At 42.1% G+C, this 19,234-nt stretch overlaps 2 protein-coding genes across 2 annotated transcripts; one reads left to right on the forward strand and one right to left on the reverse strand.

The window, feature by feature from the left end:
* Positions 1–4,898: 4,898 nt before the first annotated feature.
* LOC139378804 (ras-related protein Rab-38) lies at positions 4,899–13,188 on the reverse strand. Its single transcript, XM_071121322.1, has 4 exons — positions 9,995–13,188; positions 7,728–7,858; positions 7,255–7,404; positions 4,899–6,827 (listed from the first exon to the last, which is right to left on the reverse strand). The coding sequence occupies exons 1-4, from the start codon at positions 10,185–10,187 to the stop codon at positions 6,660–6,662; spliced, it is 642 nt and encodes a 213-aa protein (XP_070977423.1). The 5' UTR covers positions 10,188–13,188; the 3' UTR covers positions 4,899–6,659.
* A 196-nt stretch (positions 13,189–13,384) lies between these two features.
* On the forward strand, positions 13,385–19,001 carry LOC139378803 (RAB39B, member RAS oncogene family b). Its single transcript, XM_071121320.1, has 4 exons — positions 13,385–13,599; positions 14,693–14,873; positions 15,054–15,179; positions 15,499–19,001. The coding sequence occupies exons 1-4, from the start codon at positions 13,385–13,387 to the stop codon at positions 15,616–15,618; spliced, it is 642 nt and encodes a 213-aa protein (XP_070977421.1). The 3' UTR covers positions 15,619–19,001.
* The last annotated feature ends 233 nt before the right edge of the window (positions 19,002–19,234 follow it).

Genomic DNA, 19,234 nt, shown 5'->3' on the forward strand with positions numbered 1-19,234 from the left:
TCAGGTTATTAATCAAGCTACCATTATCATTAAAAATTGTGTTTGACCAAATAGAATGCTATTTCTCTGTAAACAAACTGTCAACAGACTTTCAGCATGCTTATAGAGAATGGCACTCAACATGTACTGCACAGACACAAATTACTTGGTTGAACTTGGTTGACTTGGTTTAAATAAATATATAAGAACAAGATAGTGGGAGCTGTACTGTTAGATATTATTGACCATAACCTGTTATATTTTACAGCTTTTCAACCTCTGCCATATCATGGATTTATAGCTATCTATCTAATATAAAAGTTTTATTTAATGGAAGCTTCTCTATTGTCAAACATGTAGGGTGTGGTGTGCCACAGGGCAGCTGTCTATGCCCCCTACTCTTTTCTATTTTTACCATAATCTGCCACTGGCATTAAACAAAGTCTGTGTGTCCATGTATGCTGATGATTCAACCATATACGTGTCAGCAACTCAAGCTAGTGAAGTCACTGAAACCCCTTAACAAGGAGTTGCAGTCAGTTGTGTTAAGGGTGGCCAGTAATAAACTGGTCCTGGACATCTCTAAAACTAAGATCATTGTATTTGGGACAAATCATTCCCAAGCTCTAGACCTCAGCTGAATCTGATAATGAATGATGTGGCTGTTGAACAAGTTGAGGAGACTAAATTACTTGGTGTTATCTTAGATAGTAAACAGTCATGGTCAAAACATATACAGTGCAATTAGAAAGTATTCAGACCCCTTAAATTTTTCCACATTTTGTTACGTTACAGCCTTATTCTAAAATGTATTAAATATTTTTTCCCCTCATCAAGCTATACACAATACCCCAGAGCAAAAACAGGTTTTTATTATTTTCTGCTAATTTATTAAAAATAAAAAACTGAAATATCACATTTACATAAGTATTCAGACCCTTTACTCAGTACTTTGTTGAAGCACCTTTGGCAGTGATTACAGCCTTGAGTTTTCTTGGGTATGACGCTACACACCTATATTTGGGGAGTTTCTCTCATTCTTCTCTGCAGAGCCTCTCAAGCTCTGTCAGGTTCTTTCTTGGGCTCCCGAGAGGCACAGGGGTCTAAGGCACTGCATCTCAGTGCTAGAGGCATCACTAGAGACACCCTGGTTCGAATCCAGGCTGTATCACAACCGGCCGTGATTGGGAGTCCCATAGGGTGGCGCACAATTGGCCCAGATTCGTCCGGGTTTGGCTGGGTAGGCCGTCATTGTAAATAAGACTATATTCTTAACTGACTTGCCTAGTTAAATAAAGGTTACATAAAAATAAATTAAAAAAGGTTGGATGGGGATTGTTGATGCACAGCTATTTTCAGGTCTATCCAAAGATGTTTGATCGGGCTCTGGCTGGGCAACTCAAGGACATTCAGAGACTTGTCCCGAAGCCACTCCTGCATTGTCTTGGCTGTGTGCTTAGGGTCATTGTCCTGTTGGAAGGTGAACCTTCCAGTCTGAGATCCTGACTGCTCTGGAACAGGCTCTCATCAAAGATCTCGCTGTACTTTGCTCCGTTCATCTTTGCCTCAACCCTGACTAGTCTCCCAGTCCCTGCCAATGAAAATCATCTTCACAGCATGATACTGCCACCACCATGCTTCATCGTAAGGATGGTGCCAGGTTTCTCCAGACGTGATGCTTGACATTCAGGCAAAAGAGTTCAATCTTGGTTTCATCAGACCAGAGAATCTTGTTTTTCATGGTCTGAGAGTCTTTAGGTGCCTTTAGGCAAACTCCAAGGGGGCTGTCATGTGGTTTTTATTGAGGAGTGGCTTCCGTGTGGCCACTCTACCATGAAGGCCTGATTGGTGGAGTGCTGCAGAGATGGCTGTCCTTCTGGAATGTTCTCCCATCTCAACAGAGGAAGTTTAGAGCTCTGTCAAGGCCCTTCTCCCCTGATTGCTCAGTTTAGCGGCGAGATCTAGGAAGATTCTTGTTGGCACCAAGCTTCTTCCATTTAAGAATGATGTTCTTGGGGACCTTCAATGTTGCAGGAATGTGTTGGTACCCCTTGACTTATTCCGCATTTTGTTGTCTTACAGCCTGAATTCAAAATGGATTCAGTTGTGTAACGTCTGCTTCCAACTCACACCCTCAAACACGTAGATCCCCTGAACGCAGCTCACTTTCCAGCCCACTTTCCAGCTCATACTCTCAAACACCTAGATCCTCTGAATGCAGCTCACTCTCCAGATCCCAATCACCTGAATTCTGATCACCTGTTCACAGACCTGTATATCATTATCACACACTATTTAGTTCAGTTCTTTGCACCCCATCACTGAGAGGTATTGTTTGTTTTGTGACACATGTCTTTCAGAGCTCTGTTTTTCCCGTGAGTTACTCCTCCCGTGTATGATAGTTTTTGCCTGCCTCACTAACAACACCTTTTTGCCTATTCCCTGCCTGTACTTTAGCTTATCGTATTTCCTGTTATCTACCTATTGCCTGATCTCCCGGACTATGTTACTAGCCTTTTCCCTGCCTCTGCTGTTGCCCTTTTGGACCTCTGTGTATGACCTTCTGCCTGCCCCTGGACCCAGCTACCTGCCTCCTGTGGTCATTTGCAATAAACACCTGCTGAGCCCTGCGCTTAAAACCAGCTCTCTGTCTCCCCTCGTGTTCATTACAAATTGATTATTTTTCTAACCTATCTACAAACATTACCCCATAATGACAAAGTGAAAACATATTTTCAGAAATTGCAGCAAATTTATTGAAAATTAAATACATAAATATCTCAATTACATAAGTATTCACACAATGTCAATAGAATCACCTTTGGCGACGATAAAAGCTGTGAGTCTTTCTGGGTAAGTCTCTAAGAGCTTTTCACACCTGGGTTGTACAATATTTGCACATTATTCTTTTTAAAATTCTTCAAGCTCTGTCAAATTAGTTGTTGATCATTTCTAGACAGCCATTTTCATGTCTTGCCACAGATTTTCAAGCCGATTTAAGCCAAAGCTGTAACATTCAATGTCGTCTTGGTAAGCAACTCCAGTGTATATTTGGCCTTGTGTTTTAGGTTATTGTCCTGCTGAAAGGTGAATTTTTTCCCAGCGTCTGTTGGAAAACAGACTGAACCAGGTTTTCCTCCAGGATTTTGCCTGTGCTTAGCTCTATTCCGTTTCTTTTCATCCTTAAAAACTCCCTAGTCTTTGCCGATGACAAGCATACCCATAACATGATGCAGCCACCACCATGCTTGAAAATATGAAAAGTGGTACTCAGTGATGTGTTGTGTTGGATTTGCCCCAAACATAATGCTTTTTTAATGTATTCAGGGTTAGGAAACAGAGTTAGGAAAGACGCCTGTATCTTTTAGTGACTGGGTGTGTTGATACACCATTCAAAGTGTAATTAATAACTTCACCATGCTCAAAGGGATATTCAATATCTGCTTTCTTTATTTGTGCCCTTCTTTGTGAGGCATTGGAAAACCTTCCTTGTCTTTGTGGTTGAATCTGTGTTTGAAATTCACTGCTCGACTGAGGGACCTTACAGATAATTGTACGTGTGGGGTACAGAGATGAGGTATTCATAAAGAAATCATGTTAAACACTATTATTGCACACAGAGTGAGTACATCAAACTTATTATGTGACTTGTTAAGCACATTTTTACTCCTGAACTTTTCAGGCTTGCCATAACAAAGGGGTTGAACACTTATTAACATAAGACATTTCAGCTTTTCATTTTTATTAATTGTAAAAAATAAAAATAAAATGTATTCCGCTTTGACATTATTGGGTGTTAACCAGTGACACAACATCTCAATTTAATACATTTTAAATTCAGGCTGTAACACAACAAAATGTGGAAAAAGTCAAGGGGTGTGAATACTTTCTGAAGGCACATGTGCTAACTAAGGTTGTCTCAAATGGCACCACCCCATTCCCTACACACTGCACTACTGAATAGGGCTGGGAATTTCCAGGGACCTCACAATATGATATTATCATGATACTTAGGTGCCGATAAGATATGTATTGCGATTCTCACTATTCTATATGTATTGCGACTTAATACTGCGATTCTATTGCAATTTGATGTTTTAAACATATGTCTGCTGCAGAGATGCAAGAGAGGGCATACTAACATTTGTTTTGATCAGTCACGGAAGTAAAAGTGCTGAAAACATGGTATCTCACTATTTAAAAAGAAAATGGAGGAAAATCTATAATACCGTCATTTTGGTGCAGGTACAGCTGACTAACATTAGCTAACGTTAGCTAGTAAAAATAAATTAAATATCCATACTTGGAGCCAATTAAAGTATCAATATAATATTGTCCAAAATAATATTGTGATGTATAACTGTATTTAAAAAAATCCCCATAATTACTACTGAATAGGGTGCAATTTGAGACACAGACTAACTTATACCTTTCAGCCTCCCGGTTTCATTATCACAGACTAACTTATACCTTTCAGCCTCCCGGTTTCATTATCACAGACTAACTTATACCTTTCAGCCTCCCGGTTTCATTATCACAGACTAACTTATACCTTTCAGCCTCCCGGTTTCATTATCACAGACTAACTTATACCTTTCAGCCTCTCGGTTTCATTATCACAGACTAACTTATACCTTTCAGCCTCCCGGTTTCATTATCACAGACTAACTTATACCTTTCAGCCTCCCGGTTTCATTATCACAGACTAAAAGCGTCCACATGCTAGGTTGGTTTGCTCCTAGCAGAACTCAGCCAGGCGAAGAGAACGTCTGTGCCTAACATACTCCCTTAAAATGATATGTGCTTCAAAATATTACTGTTTGACCCTCTTGAGACACCGTAACAACAACATACAATAGCACTTCCTCAAAATAGTCAAAATCAATTTAAGATAAATCAAGAAATGTCAAATGTTTACATTTTTGTTGAGGTCTTTTTCAATTTGAAACTAAGATATTTGGTGCAGTTTTTCTCAAGTGACAAGATTTGCATGAAACTAGTTGTTTGTTGTTGATTGACAACAAACACTTCATTGAGGAATCCCTACTGTTGACCAATCACAGACAAGGTGCCGGAAAAAAACCTTCTGAACACTGCCGAACACCAAAACGAACAAAAATGCCACAAAATGTTGTTAGAATATATACAGAGTGAACAAAACATTAAGAACACCTGCTCTTTCCATGACATAGACTGACCAGGTGAATCCAAGTGAAAGCTATGATGCCTTATTGATGGGGCGGCAGGGTAGCCTAGTGGTTAGAGCGTTGGACCGGAAGGTTGCAAGTACAAACCCCTGAGCTGACAAGATCTGTCGTTCTGCCCCTGAACAGGCAGTTAACCCACTGTTCCTAGGTCGTCATTGAAAATAAGAATTTGTTCTTAACTGACTTGCCTAGTTAAATAAAGGTAAAATAATTGATGTCACTTGGAAATCCATTTCAATCAGTCTAGATGAAGGGGAGGAGACAGGTCCAAACGGTTTCAACTGGGAAGCATTCAGTAAGCTTTAGCATCATTCTCAAGCTGTTGGTTAATGGGTGTGACCTGGCCATAGCTTGTTGAACGTTAATTATACTTTACAAAGTTGTGTAGAGGCAGAAGTTTAATGTTGATGGTTATAACTAAATACACAAGCACACATACAGACAGAAGATGGTATATCTTATTTTGGTATAGAACGACACTGTCTCTTTTTCACTATGGGTGTGTTCATAAATTGCCTCCAGTGTGTCATAGTACGCTCTGGGTCGTTTGTAAATTCAGAGCATTGTCAGATTGTAAAATCAACCCGTGGAGAAGGGTTGATCCGAGTGTTCTGACCTTGCAACAAGCACCCAAGCACCCAAGCTAACTGGCTAAAGTTGGCTAGCTCACTAGTTACTTCTAGACACATATGAGAGAACACCTCACTGGCCATTTTACTCACCCTAGCAGAGGCTGTTTTCATGTTATCTAGAGCATTAGTGACTGTAACTGTGCTCCTGTGCTCCTGTAACTGTGCTCCTGGCAACAATTGAATGACGTTTTCTTGCAGACGTTTATTGACACCGGTCTTATTCAGCGGGTGTTGAAAGTTTGTAAATTCATCAGTTGTTCTACGCTCTGACACACTCAGATGAGAGTGCTCTGAAATCGGAATAGATGGCCAGAGTGAATTTACAAAAGCAGCCTTCGTGATGAGTGTGTTGCAATAGCAACGCTATTGATAACATCACAGCTGTTTCCTTGCCAATGTGGAGGCTTCTGTCCTCCACTGTGATGTGATTAGATCTCTCATGTCATCCAGGCTTAGCTCAGTTCACATGACCCTTTGTAGCAGTCCATCCATATCTAATGCATCATGCTACTATCGCTCTCTCTTTTACACACACTATATTTCCCATCCCCCTCTCTCTCTCTGTGTCTCTCTATCCCCCTACTCCTTCCCATCTCTTCCTTCATCTCTCCCCCTCGGTCCCCTTCCATCCTAGCATAGAGAGTTTGTTGGAGTCAAAAGCCACTGTCCTTCTCTCTCCCTCAATCCCCCCTTCAGATATCGCCCATGTCCCTCTGGCCTGGCAAAGTTAACTTATTATACCCATCACAACTAGAAAGCTTGCTATCCTCTCTCCTCCACTCCTTCCCCCCCATCTCTCATCCCTCAAATATCCCCCCATCTCCCTTCGGCCAGGCAGAGGTCACTTTTTACACCCATCGCACCCAGGCAGTCCAGCCATCCCTGTCCTATTGTAGTCAAAGCGTGGTGAGACCAGGGTGCTAGGATCTCCAGCTGGCGGCCTCTCCTCTTCTACAGCCATGATGCTCTCTATCAAACACATGATGGCCGCGTCGATGTTGATGTTGTCCTGAGAGGGGAGAGAGGGGGAAAGAATTGAAGGGCAAAGAGAGAGAGATGTTTGTGTGAGAGAGAGACATGAGAGCAAGAGAAAGAGAGGGGGTGAGGGACAGATAGAGAGAGCAAGAGAATGGGAAGGAAAAAATACAGTCTTTAAATGCACAGACACAATCCCTCACTCAGCTAGCAGTAAGTAGGTATAATGACGCTTTTTACATTCCAGAAAGCAACTCATACACACAAAACATTGTCTGCTAACACACACAACGTCTCTTAACATTTCCAAACACAAAGCTTGTATCCCCTGATATACACTACATACAGCAACAATAGAGACCCATCCCTCTCTATGCCGCGACCCCATGTCGTGACCCTTGACCTCTTACCACCCTACGAAACCATGGTCTTGCTCTCTCACACACACACACACCCCTCACCTTGGCGGAGGTCTCGTACCACCCTACAAAGCCGTGGTCTCTAGTGAAGTTCTCCAGTTTGGGCAGTTTGGAACAGAGACCCGTACTCAGCTGGTCACATTTATTACCCAATAAGACGGCCGGAACTGGCCGCCCGTTACCCAGAGCAACCTGGGAGGGGTGTGGGGTGAGGGAGAGAGAGGGGGGGTTGGAGAGTAAAATGGGGGAGAAGATGTAAGTGCAAGGAAATATAGAGAAAATGGGAGTGAGGGGTGAGATGGATGAGAGGAGAGAAGGATCTTAACAAACGTAAAAAATAAAAGTCTTTATGAAATGAAAACAACGGTGGGGATGTTTTATTTGAAGGGAGGATAGTACTAGTTGAGCCACTCAGGCTACAGGCACTCACTACCACCTCACTGTATAGTACAACCTGCATGTATACTTCATTATGACTAGTTCTAAGCATGTTAAAGTAATAATGTATCTCTTACCTTGGAGTCGAGGTCTCCCTTCCACTTGAGGACAGCCTGGAAGGTAGAGGCCCGCGTCATGTCAAAGATCACCAACGCTCCTACAGCCTCACGGTAGTAAACCCGCGTCATGTTGCCATAGCGCTCCTGGCCTGGGGAAAAACAACAACAACAATGATATAACAACAACAGCACCAACAACAACATCTACAACTATACCATCTAAATCAACAACATAACAACAATTAATATTTCTCAATAAAGTGACTTAAGAAGCAAAGCGATACTCCAATGTGTTGAGACATTTCAAGTGTGTGTGTGTGTGTGTGTGTATATTTATGTGTGTGTATGTGTGCGTGTGTGTGTTTAAGTGAGTGTTGACATATAAATGGCATTTCTCCTGGAAGATAACCTCTCTCACATGACTGTAATATACCAGTGAGTAACCATGATATAGCTGAGAGAGAGAAAGAGAGGGGCGGAGAGAGAGAGAACAGGGTATTTCTAACAGCAATACATAACGTACAGAATACGGTTTGAAATATCACTGGTTGTCACTGCCAATAGCCAGCTTGCATTGTGTAAATACCATCACACTGGTTTTCCTGCTATGTTCTCCTACAATGTATATCTCTGTCTTTCCACTGCCTACATGCATTGTCTAAATTAATAAGACTCAATGGATAGGGGTGAACCTGATCCTAGATCAGCAAGAGGCCAGTCTGAGGCCTTTAATTTAACTGTAAAAATGTATTACCTGTTAATGTGCCATGAACACAACCAGTCATGATGTTTTCATCTTATTGTCAAACAAATCACTTCAAAAAGTAGTTTACCGTCGCACATTCATCCAAAATAATCCCAGCATCTGAACAGTGCACCCTTCAACTTTCCTTCAATTCGCAAGTGGCTGAAACTATCTCACCGGAGAAAGCATTCAAGTGAGCGAAACAGCGCCCCTCTGTCTTACTATATACTGTATGTAGCCCATGTATCTGATGCTGTGTCTGGCCAAAAAGAGTATGACATGCCATTCTGTTTTTGGCCAGACAGCATCAGATACATGGGCAAAACATACATCTTGTTTCTTTCTTTTTCCTTTCCTGCCCTGCACTGAAAGCGCTTCAATGAATGTCATGTTTGCAATCATTTCTTGTGAAACAATGCATGAGGACTGTCTCAGGGTGGAATAGTTCATTATTATGAACCAGACAGTGGGTGATTATTGACACTTGTTTATACTATTATGAGAAAAACTTGGATTATATTAATATTGATATGAAATATATGTATATGTAAAAACTAAATCATTGATCTATTATGAATTATTATTTGTCTGTAAAGATTAATTTGGTCAACATTGTGGTTTCATTAACCTGGGCACAGTGGAGAGGCAAATTCCCCTCCCTCCCCATTTCCTTTGCAATTTTGAAGATTCCCGCGGGGGGGGGGGGGGGGGGGGTTGCTGGTAGACATGGTGTGATGAGGTCATTATCTACCGTTGAGATGATACGGAGGAAAAGTCTGCTGACAGTTTAGAGATACAGCACCATAAGGGCTCAGACACACCCATAGCGTTTGCTGGCCGAGAGTACTTCCTACCTCTGAACGTAATTCCCGAACCGAGTGAGCACCGATATGAAAAACGTAATCTACGAGGAACGATCAGCAGACAAGCGCTAGATCCACATTCGGTGCGATGTGTGCGAGTCTTAAAATGTCTAGTGCATGTGCATTGACTGACGGGGTAAAGTCCACACACATACAGACGCGCGCATGCACACATGAATGCATACACAGCCAGGCATGCACGTACACACGCACACATACACCAACACTCACACTATTACACTGTTTTATAGGACAGTGTATGTCAGGGCCTTACATCAGGTCATGTCAGTTATATGTCGATTATCAGGTCATGTGAAATATAGAGAGGCTCAAGAATGGGTCGGTTAGGCTACTACTATTACACGTGTGTGTGTGTGTGTGTGTGTGTGTAACTACCTACTGTTAAAGTTCCATTCTCAAATAAAATAAAGGAGTTATAAAACTAAATGTAGCAGAGCTAATAGGCCTACTCTAATAGGCCTACTATAATAGGCCTACTCTTATTCTATGCGTAATTAGTTTACCAACTGGCAATGTTCCACTATTACAGACACCATACCATGTGCGTGACATATTTTTGACATATTTTAAACGTGTGTATTAAATCAAATATAACAGTTATAAAAGTAAAGGTAGGCGAACTGTCGAAGAAGATTACTCGTAATTAGTTTACCAACCTGCGATGTCCCACAGCTGCAGTCGCACGACCGTCTTGTGATCCCAATTGAGGAGTTTGAGGGCGAAGTCGACTCCGACGGTGGCTCTGTAATGTTGGGAGAATATCTGATGGACATAACGCTTTATTATGGACGTCTTCCCGACCCCCAGGTCACCGATGACTAGAACCTTCAGCAAGCGTTCCTGCTGCATGGTTGGGTTATGGCTTGATATAGAAACAAATATAGGCTACAACTTAGTTGTTCACATAGAATTTAATATTCTATGTGAAAATAATATTACAAAAGTCAGTGTCCTCTTTTTTCAGTTTTCTATTTCATATGGGTCCACTTTTCAGCAGCTCTCTTTTCCCGTTACCCGAAGTTGCCTGTGTGTCAAAGGTGAATAGTTGTCAAAATCTTAGTAGCAAGAGAAAACAATATTAATGAATTGTTGAAGACAGAAAATAAGAGGAACTTCTCCCTCTTTTATTCAAAATGTGCATGCACAAAAATATTCCGAAATGGTCTTCCTTTCTTGCAATTGTTCTATTCCATACATGTCCTTATATCAGAGTCATGCAATGTATCCTTTGGGCGACCCTTCTCTCTTACCAAACGTTCATTATTTCTCTCTCGTTCTTTCTCCTACCCAACCTTCATTCCATCCAGAGCAAAAAATGAGAACTTCTAAAAAGAGTAGTCAGCGCATTTCATCCACAAACCGTCAATTTTGGTCAAACAGTGTGCGCGCACATCTCGCCTGGAAGCCGTTGCCATTAATCTGCGCATGAAGCTTCTGCTTCTGCCCGTCAGCTGTTTGGAGATTAGTCAACCACAGCCCTTTAGTTTACTGATAAAGTTGTGTACATACAGTAAGTCAATAGTTCACTGTACTTTCTGTCCACCACTTTGCTGCTGGGGGAAAGGAAACGAACTACATATCCAGCGTATTTGATACACTGTATCCGGACCAACGCACAAGCAGCTGTGGTAACCAAACATACAATGTTATGTATCTTTACGCGTATACAATATTGTCAATTTTACACTCACGACTATAAATCGTCATATCAGTTAAAGTCCAAAATATGTTTAATGTCTGGTACGCAGTATATAGGGTCTAAAACTTAAATATTTAGTGGCAGTGGCACTATCTATATTTTTTGCCTTTTAGTTTACTAATATTGTTGGATAGGCTATAAAAGACTATTGGTGAAAGGTTCTTTCAATAACCTACCAAGAATGGTAGCCAATAGGTCAAATTAATTACATTTCATAAAACGACTTAAGAACAAGGACATTGATCTACATGTCATTGCTCTAATGGTTTTATTAACAACGTTTTGTGTCGCTGTGGGTTTTTTTCTAGATATGCCGATAAAGTGTTTGTGCGCGTCGATATTGATGTTTACGGTAGTAGAGGTGCTGATGCGGGCTGGGCGGTGGAATGAGTCAGGGTCTGTGATGGTGCTGCTCGCGCTGTAATTTCATCAGCGGCAACATTTATTTCATTTAGCTTCCTTCAAAAACACAAAACGAGATAAGGAGAGGAGTGAAAACAAAATTAACCTTCAGAATTTTGCCATAGGTCTATCACATTTTACAGTTGTGTGATTTCAAAACAACAGTGTAGACCTAGGCTATCATTCACAAATGATAGCATTCTGGGGAGTAAAGCGTGCTTTGATTTTTTTTAGGGAGTCATTAATAGACCGTTATAAAGACATCACAACGAAGACCCGTTGGTAGATTTCCGCAGGGCAATTGTAAACTGCTGTTCATGCGTTGATGTGAGACGTTCTTTCGGGCGTTTGTTCTACGAAAGCTTCTCAATGCAATGGAACGTGCAGCAATCGGGTTCTGAGCCGCGCAACCAAACCACGTAAGATGAAACCATTTCGTTCTCTCTTAGGCAATAGGCCTTTCTAGCAAATGTGAACTATACAAGGCCTTCTTATTTGAGGATAATGATGCGAGAAACAAGAAAAGCGACACTACTTGGTCTTGAAAGCCTATTGTGAGAGCGACAAAAGTGATGTTGTCTAATGCACTTCTGCATCAAATAATCGTGGAGATTCTATTCTACTGTTCTCCATTCCATTTACCATTACTGACATATCGTGTAAAATGATGCCTGTAAGACTAAAATAAGCAATGATCCTACCATAAGGCAAAATGGAGGGATCTATTCATTGAATCTGGAATAAATCAGTTGATATTTAATGCAAAAGCACCTGATGTGAAATATCTAACCTTTACAACCCTCTATTAGTTCTTTACAGTAACGGCTTCTGTACAATAGACTGTCCATGTAATTAAACATATTTGTGTTTATCCAAAAGCACCTGATGTGAAATATCCACGGTATACAATACAATAGACATTATGATGACCAGTAGTTACCATAGTAGGGTACAATCTAGCCTAGGCTACTGTCCATGTCAATGCTCCAGAGACCCTACCTGAAGCCTATATCCGGTCTCAGGCAAAGCTATGGGGGTGGATATTCCAGGTATTATTTAGGGGATCTGTTTGTCCACGGTTGTGTTTGCATACCAAGCTCACTGTGTGATTCCCGGCCAGCCAGAGTGAGGAAGTGGCGGTGTGTCTAGATGTCACTGGAGGCAGTCTGGTGACTGGATAACCAGGCCTGTGCATAGAATGCAATACCATAATAAATCCGTGCATTGTAGGGTTTTAAATAAGCATAGGTCTATAGAATATGGAATAGAATAGAAAATAATAGATTATAGAATAGAGTATGTAAACTGACCTAAGTGCCACTGGCTACAAACAGAATGGAATAACTGAATTCTTCCTAAAGGGAAGTTCAATGGGGCTTTATTCATAGCCTAACGTAAAACACAGGCTATCAAATAGTTGCCACAATCAAGTGATTTGAAAGTTGGCCAATATAGGCTAAAGCAGATTTCCAATAGTCACATGCTTGTAATTAAACATGTGGACTATAATAGGCATTGTAACACCGCAGGAGGGCTTAGGCCTAGATCAAAGCCATAGTCAAATCCAGAAGAGACGTGCCTTTTTACTTGTCACCAAAGGGAATTTAGTCACAAAACAAGGGCACAAAGAGTAGCGGTGTTGTGCTCTATCCAAAGGCCTCGTTATCATTCAGGGGCTGCGCTCTGTTGGGAAGCCAAGCTACGGTGCTGTGGAGGAGGGAGGGCAGTAACCAATTGAAATCTCCGTTATAGCTGCCCCTCTGTCTGCGAGGTCTCTCTCACAGGCTTTCACCAGGGCGCCCGAGGCTATCTATCCTCTGAAAGCACTGCTTTTGCGCTGTGTGAGCGTGTGTCCCTGCATGTGTCTGTGTCTCACGGTGTGTGTGCCTGTGCGTGTGTTCCATCCGACCACGATTCTACGAACAGAAGCTAGACAGCAGTCACCATGGAGGCGATATGGTTGTACCAGTTCAGACTCATCGTCATTGGGGACTCGACGGTGGGAAAATCGTGCCTGATCCGGCGGTTCACGGAGGGAAGGTTTGCCCAGGTGAGTGACCCGACGGTCGGCGTGGATTTCTTCTCTCGCCTGGTGGAGATCGAGCCGGGGAAACGCATCAAGCTACAGATCTGGGATACCGCGGGACAGGAGCGCTTCAGGTATGGGGGGAGGAGGAAGGGGGGAGGGGGGGGGGGGGGGCTCCATAAGAACTGTCACACAGATGATTATGCATAAACTGTGTTTTCGGTATAATCCATCACGCTTGCTTGCTCTTGTTTATCAAGAATGCTTCTTGTGCAGCTGGCCAAACCATGAAATGTATACATCATTTTTATTCAGAGCCCTCTATTAGGCAGGCTATCATTCATAATTGTTGATCAAAGTATATACAAGGATATCATAGGATAGTCCACAGTTGCAATTTGCACCAAGGTCTAAACTGCCAGATAGTTTTTGTCATATCACTACTGATATTGTTGTTTGACTATTCAAAGGTGCCTTATTGAAACAGTGCATAAGGTACAAAGGTTAGTCTACATCAATATTTACACTTTGGCACATCAGTGACACAGTTAGAATAGGCCTATAAATAGTTTAGTTTCTAAAAAAGTGAAAAACAAGTATGCAGGAGTCTCTTTTCATAGATAAACATTTATTTTACATATTGAAAGAGTTAACAGCTTTTAAACACACACACTTGCTTGGTCAGCGTTCCATAATAATTCCTCATCATACCCTGCTCTTTTGTCTGTGATTCATTTAAACTGGTTATTTATTTATTTTGAATATGTATTTTACCACTGTCCTCCTATCTTCATCCTCTTTCTATGTCTTCTTCTTCTTCCGTTCTTTCACTGCACCTCCCTCCCTCCCTCATCACCCACACCTCGCATGTCTTTCATATCCCTCCTCTCACTTCTTCCCCCCTTCATGTTCTTCCTCCTTCCTTCTCTCACATTCTCTTCCTCTTTTCTGCCAAACTTTCTCTCTCCCTCACTACACACTCTCCTCCCCCTTTCTCACTTTCACATCCATTGCTTGCTACTTGTCTCGCCTCCCAACACATATCTATTTTTATTTCTCCCTCCCTCCCTACAATATTCTAACATTGTATGTCTCCCCTCTCCTTCTAACACTCTCAATTCTCTCTCCTCTCATTCCTCTACTTCCTGTCTATCTCTCCTCTCCCTATTCCCTTTCTCATCTCCTAACATAAACACCCTCTCATCCCTGTCTCCTCCCCTCTTCCAGGTCCATCACCAGAGCCTACTATCGTAACTCGGTGGGCGGGCTCCTCCTGTTTGACATCACAAACCGCCGTTCCTTCCAGAATGTTCATGATTGGCTAGAGGAGGCCCGGAGCCACGTACAACCACACAGCATTGTGTTCCTATTGGTCGGCCACAAGTGTGACCTGGAACCTCAGCGCCAGGTAGCCTATCAGATTGCAGTAGTTTACATGTATGTGTGGAGGGGGGTAGGTGGGATGTGTGTGTGTTTGATTGAGCATTGAAATAAATACATTTTTCCCCCTACCTTTACTAATGATATAAGTAATGCACAACACATTTTCATATAAACAGACAATACTATCGCAAGTTTACCTCTCCAGGTAACTCGTCAGGAGGCTGAGAAACTCGCCGGCGCCTACGGGATGCGTTACGTAGAAACTTCGGCCCGCGACGCCATAAACGTGGAGCACGCCTTCACGGAGCTGACCAGGGACATCTTTCAGCTGGTGAGGAGCTCCAGGTTGAAGATACAAAGATTGAGTCATGTATTAAAATTGAGTCCTGTACAACCTTTGGCTAGCTTAGCAATGGCAACAGCTGGTCCCATGAATAGTTTATTATCAAAATGTTCTGCATGTCAATAGTCTGGTCCCAGATCTGTTTGTGCTATCATGTCAACTCCTTGCCATGGCAAACATGACATTTGGCATGACAATGAGTGACAAGGAGTGACAAGGAGTTGATATGATTGCACAAACAGATCTGGGACCAGGCTAGCATGTGAATACAACATTGTCCCTTCTAACCTTGGTATCTTCACCGTAGGTGAGGAGCGGTGACATCACTATCCAGGAGGGCTGGGAGGGGGTGAAGAGCGGCTTCGTTCCCAACGTGGTCCACTCCTCCGAGGAGGTCACCAAGAGCGACCGACGCTGCCTCTGCTGATCTAGAGGGATCTACTAGATCCAACTAGATCCCCGAGTCGAGTCTGGTTTCCCTTAGGTCCTCCTGAACTTGCACCCAGATCAATTTCAGCTATCTAGTCTAGCCATTTGCCTCTACTGATCTGCATCTGGATGGAGGGATCCTACTCACAACTAGATCCCTGCCTGGTTTTCATTTGATCCTCCTTGGTCCTCAAAAGGTGTCCACTTTTCAGAGTGATCTGCTATCTGGATGGATGATGGATCCCTTCCCTACAAAACCTGGTTAATACCTGGTTTCCCTTTAGGTCAGGGATGGGGATCTTGGATGGGGGTGGGGGACACAAAAAATCTGAACTCATCATGAGGGGCCGCAGTGGCTCACATCATGAGGGGCCGCAGTGGTCTGTGTACCCACATCTATACCCACACCTGTCTCTGATTTGTACAATCAATCTATTTGTGCAGTTAAACTACTTAACTCTTTTAACTAAATGCATTATACCAGTAGCTAGGGCCATCCCTAGCCTTTTGGTGGCGTTAAGCAAGACTTGGTTGGCATCCCCCTACCTCACAGGTAAAACGTTTTACTGGCCCCCGTCTTGACGGTGGAGAGAAAAAAGTACATTTCCTGCAATTCTACACATTTTGCCATGGTGCGGAGGGAAATGGTGTGCCATTTTATAACAAATTTCAAGCAATTCTACTCATTTTGCCATGAGGCAGAGAGAAGAATTTGCAGTTTTACAGCTATTTTCCTGCAATTCTATCCATTTTGCCATGGAGTGGAGATACATTTTTGCAGTTTTAAAACTAATTTCCTGCAAATCTACACATTTTTTGCCATGACTTATGCCATGTTAATATGATATATGAGTGAGAGTGACTAACAAAATCAATTGGTCCACCCTGGAGGTCAAGGCCCCTGGGCATGTCTGGTCACTATTCGGCCATGATTACTACAAGTAAAACATTTTATAAAATAATTGTTAGCTGACATAGCTAATTGAGTGAGTGACTTAAGAGAAAACCTGCTGATGCACAACCATATTTCAAAACTGCACCTTGGGAGTTAGAATAGTAGAATTCACAACAGTAAGTTGAGACCCTGACTGAGTTGCTAAACATGGCCCATCCCTGCTTTATGTAATTTTCTTGAATTGCACCCAGATCTATTTCAGCTCTCTAGTCACCTGCTACCCCGATCTATTCTCTTCCACTATGCAATCCGATAACACAATTGATACGACCAGAAGGCATCACACGTCCCCTTAGAAGGCCACATTGACCCAACGAACCTATCTGATTCAGTTGTTCAAAGGAGACTGAGGAGGAGGGTCTCAGAGTCTTTTACTTTCCCCTTTTGGGAAATTAAGTCTGGTCCCAAACTCAAACTCTGTGGTTCTATACCTACTTCTCCCATCATCTAACTAACACTCCAATCCTCACCCTTCTCCATTAAGTACAAGTGGACAAAGGGACACCAGGGTCGTATTCACTAGACACCAAGCGGAAGAAAATGCACTGAAATGGGGAGGGAGAATAAGGTACAATTTTTTTTGTTTCAAAAACGTTTTGCTATGGTGTGCACTAATGAATATGACCCAGTAAAGGCGGATGATGAGATATTGGGCACACCGGAGGCCGACACTACCTGTACATTTACCTGAACATTTAACTGTCCCCTTTGAGACTAGCCTATGAGTGATTCCAGAATCTAGCTGAGGAAACCATGGTAACAGTGGACAGACAGGAAGCTGGGAGAAACGCACCCTAAAAACACTACATTACCTATAATTCCACATCTGCAGGCATCTAAATTACACATATTAATGACACAGTACAACAAGTATGGCAACAGACATGTGCATTCAATATCTCAATATCAATCAGTCTAGAAATAAGGATATTCATTCCATAAATAATCACATTAACGTTCGATAACGTTATCATGAATGACGTGCTGTTGTGTTGAAAGTCATATTTTAGTTGGGCGCACTGGATGTAACAACGTTTCTGGTTTGGTAACTGAGAAATGAAATGCTTTGGCACAATAGGTGGTGGAGGGACAAAACTTGCTGTTTTGAAACAAAAGATGTCCTACGTATTTTCCGTTCAAGATGTTTTGTAGCCACTGTGTTCAAGGTCAATCTCTTTGTCATCAGCGCTACAAGCTACTCCCTGCTATCAGATAATCAGAATCCAAAACTTTGATTCTTTCTTCTCTACGCTGAGTAATAATAACTGCAAGGATGAACTGCTATCATCCACTTTATCCAAAGAGAGTTTTGGTAGCACCATTTAATGTGAATGTAACATTGTAGGGAAAGGGGGAGTTGACAGTGTGCAAATGCACTTTCATCTAAAAATGTATCGCTGACAAGGAGGACAGGATGGGAAATGTTCTCAATCATTTATTACAATAAAGGGGACATCTTGCAGGGCCTTGACAAGTGATATCCCATTAAGTGTGACTTTTCATTACTTTTTCGGCGTAGATCAAGAATGGGCATCTTTGGATTCCGTTGCATCTTCCACTTGCTTGGACATTCTGGGTCTAGAATGGAATCTTGGACATCATGATAACTGACATGCTGATAACTGATCTCCTTCTGTAACTATGGTCCAGCCATAACCAGTGCTCATAATTGAACGACAGTGGCTTCACCAATCTCTACACACTTTAAATCTCCAATGCTTAGAGCTCCATTATACCAAATCAGAGGGTTTCAGGAGTTTGGATCAGTTGGTCCTCATCATCAAGTAAGATACTCTCTAGGTAGAAGTTTCCCCCAACCACAGATCTGGGATCAGATAACCCAGAGCACTAACCTTTACCAGTAGGCTAATGACAAATATCCGGTCCTGTGTCAGTGGTTAGAGGAAGCGTCTATCTAGTCTGTAACAAACAACCAGACCTTCATGTAGGCGTACAGCATGTACAGCTCCTAGGCCATGTCAGAACATAGGAGTTTGCAGCAAGTGCTTAGCCTGGTAAAACCAGACTGAATGAAGTGAAACAACAGTGATACCAAGCTAGCAGTTGCTCATCATATTAATAACACACAAAAATACGTTAATCAATGTACAGCACTACCAGGGTCGTGTTCACTAGACACCAAAATGAAGAAGACAGATTGAAAACAGAGAGAGACTACCTGACTACCTAATAAAAACACATTTTCCGCTGGAAAATGTTTTGCTATGTTGTGCTCTACTGAATACGACCCAGGATGACTCTACATCATCTTTGACAAAGTCTCTATCTCCAAGCTGTACAATGCCATGTAACTACAGTTCCTTCAATTCAACAATGGCTATGGGATTTTCTGTGCCACTACTCATCTATCAAAACAACTTGAAATGTACAAAAAAAAAATAATAAAATGTGACTGGTAAAACAAACCTGTTCTGCTTTGTGTCTAAAGATGTAGCCTCTTGTTGTTTGGGTAAAACGATGTCGGCTAGTCTTGGGGAGAATCTCAATTGGATTTGCTCGACTCTGTCCTCTCCTCACCTGCTTTTGAAAAATGTCAGAGGTAATTGAGGAGCGGATGCGAGGAAAGGAAATGTTGAAACAAATGCGCTTGTATGATATTAGACTCTCCTCCACTCGTCATTAGGCAAATTACCTTTAC

Source organism: Oncorhynchus clarkii, chromosome 21 (genome assembly GCF_045791955.1).
Source record: "Oncorhynchus clarkii lewisi isolate Uvic-CL-2024 chromosome 21, UVic_Ocla_1.0, whole genome shotgun sequence".
In the NCBI taxonomy this organism is placed as follows: domain Eukaryota; kingdom Metazoa; phylum Chordata; class Actinopteri; order Salmoniformes; family Salmonidae; genus Oncorhynchus; species Oncorhynchus clarkii.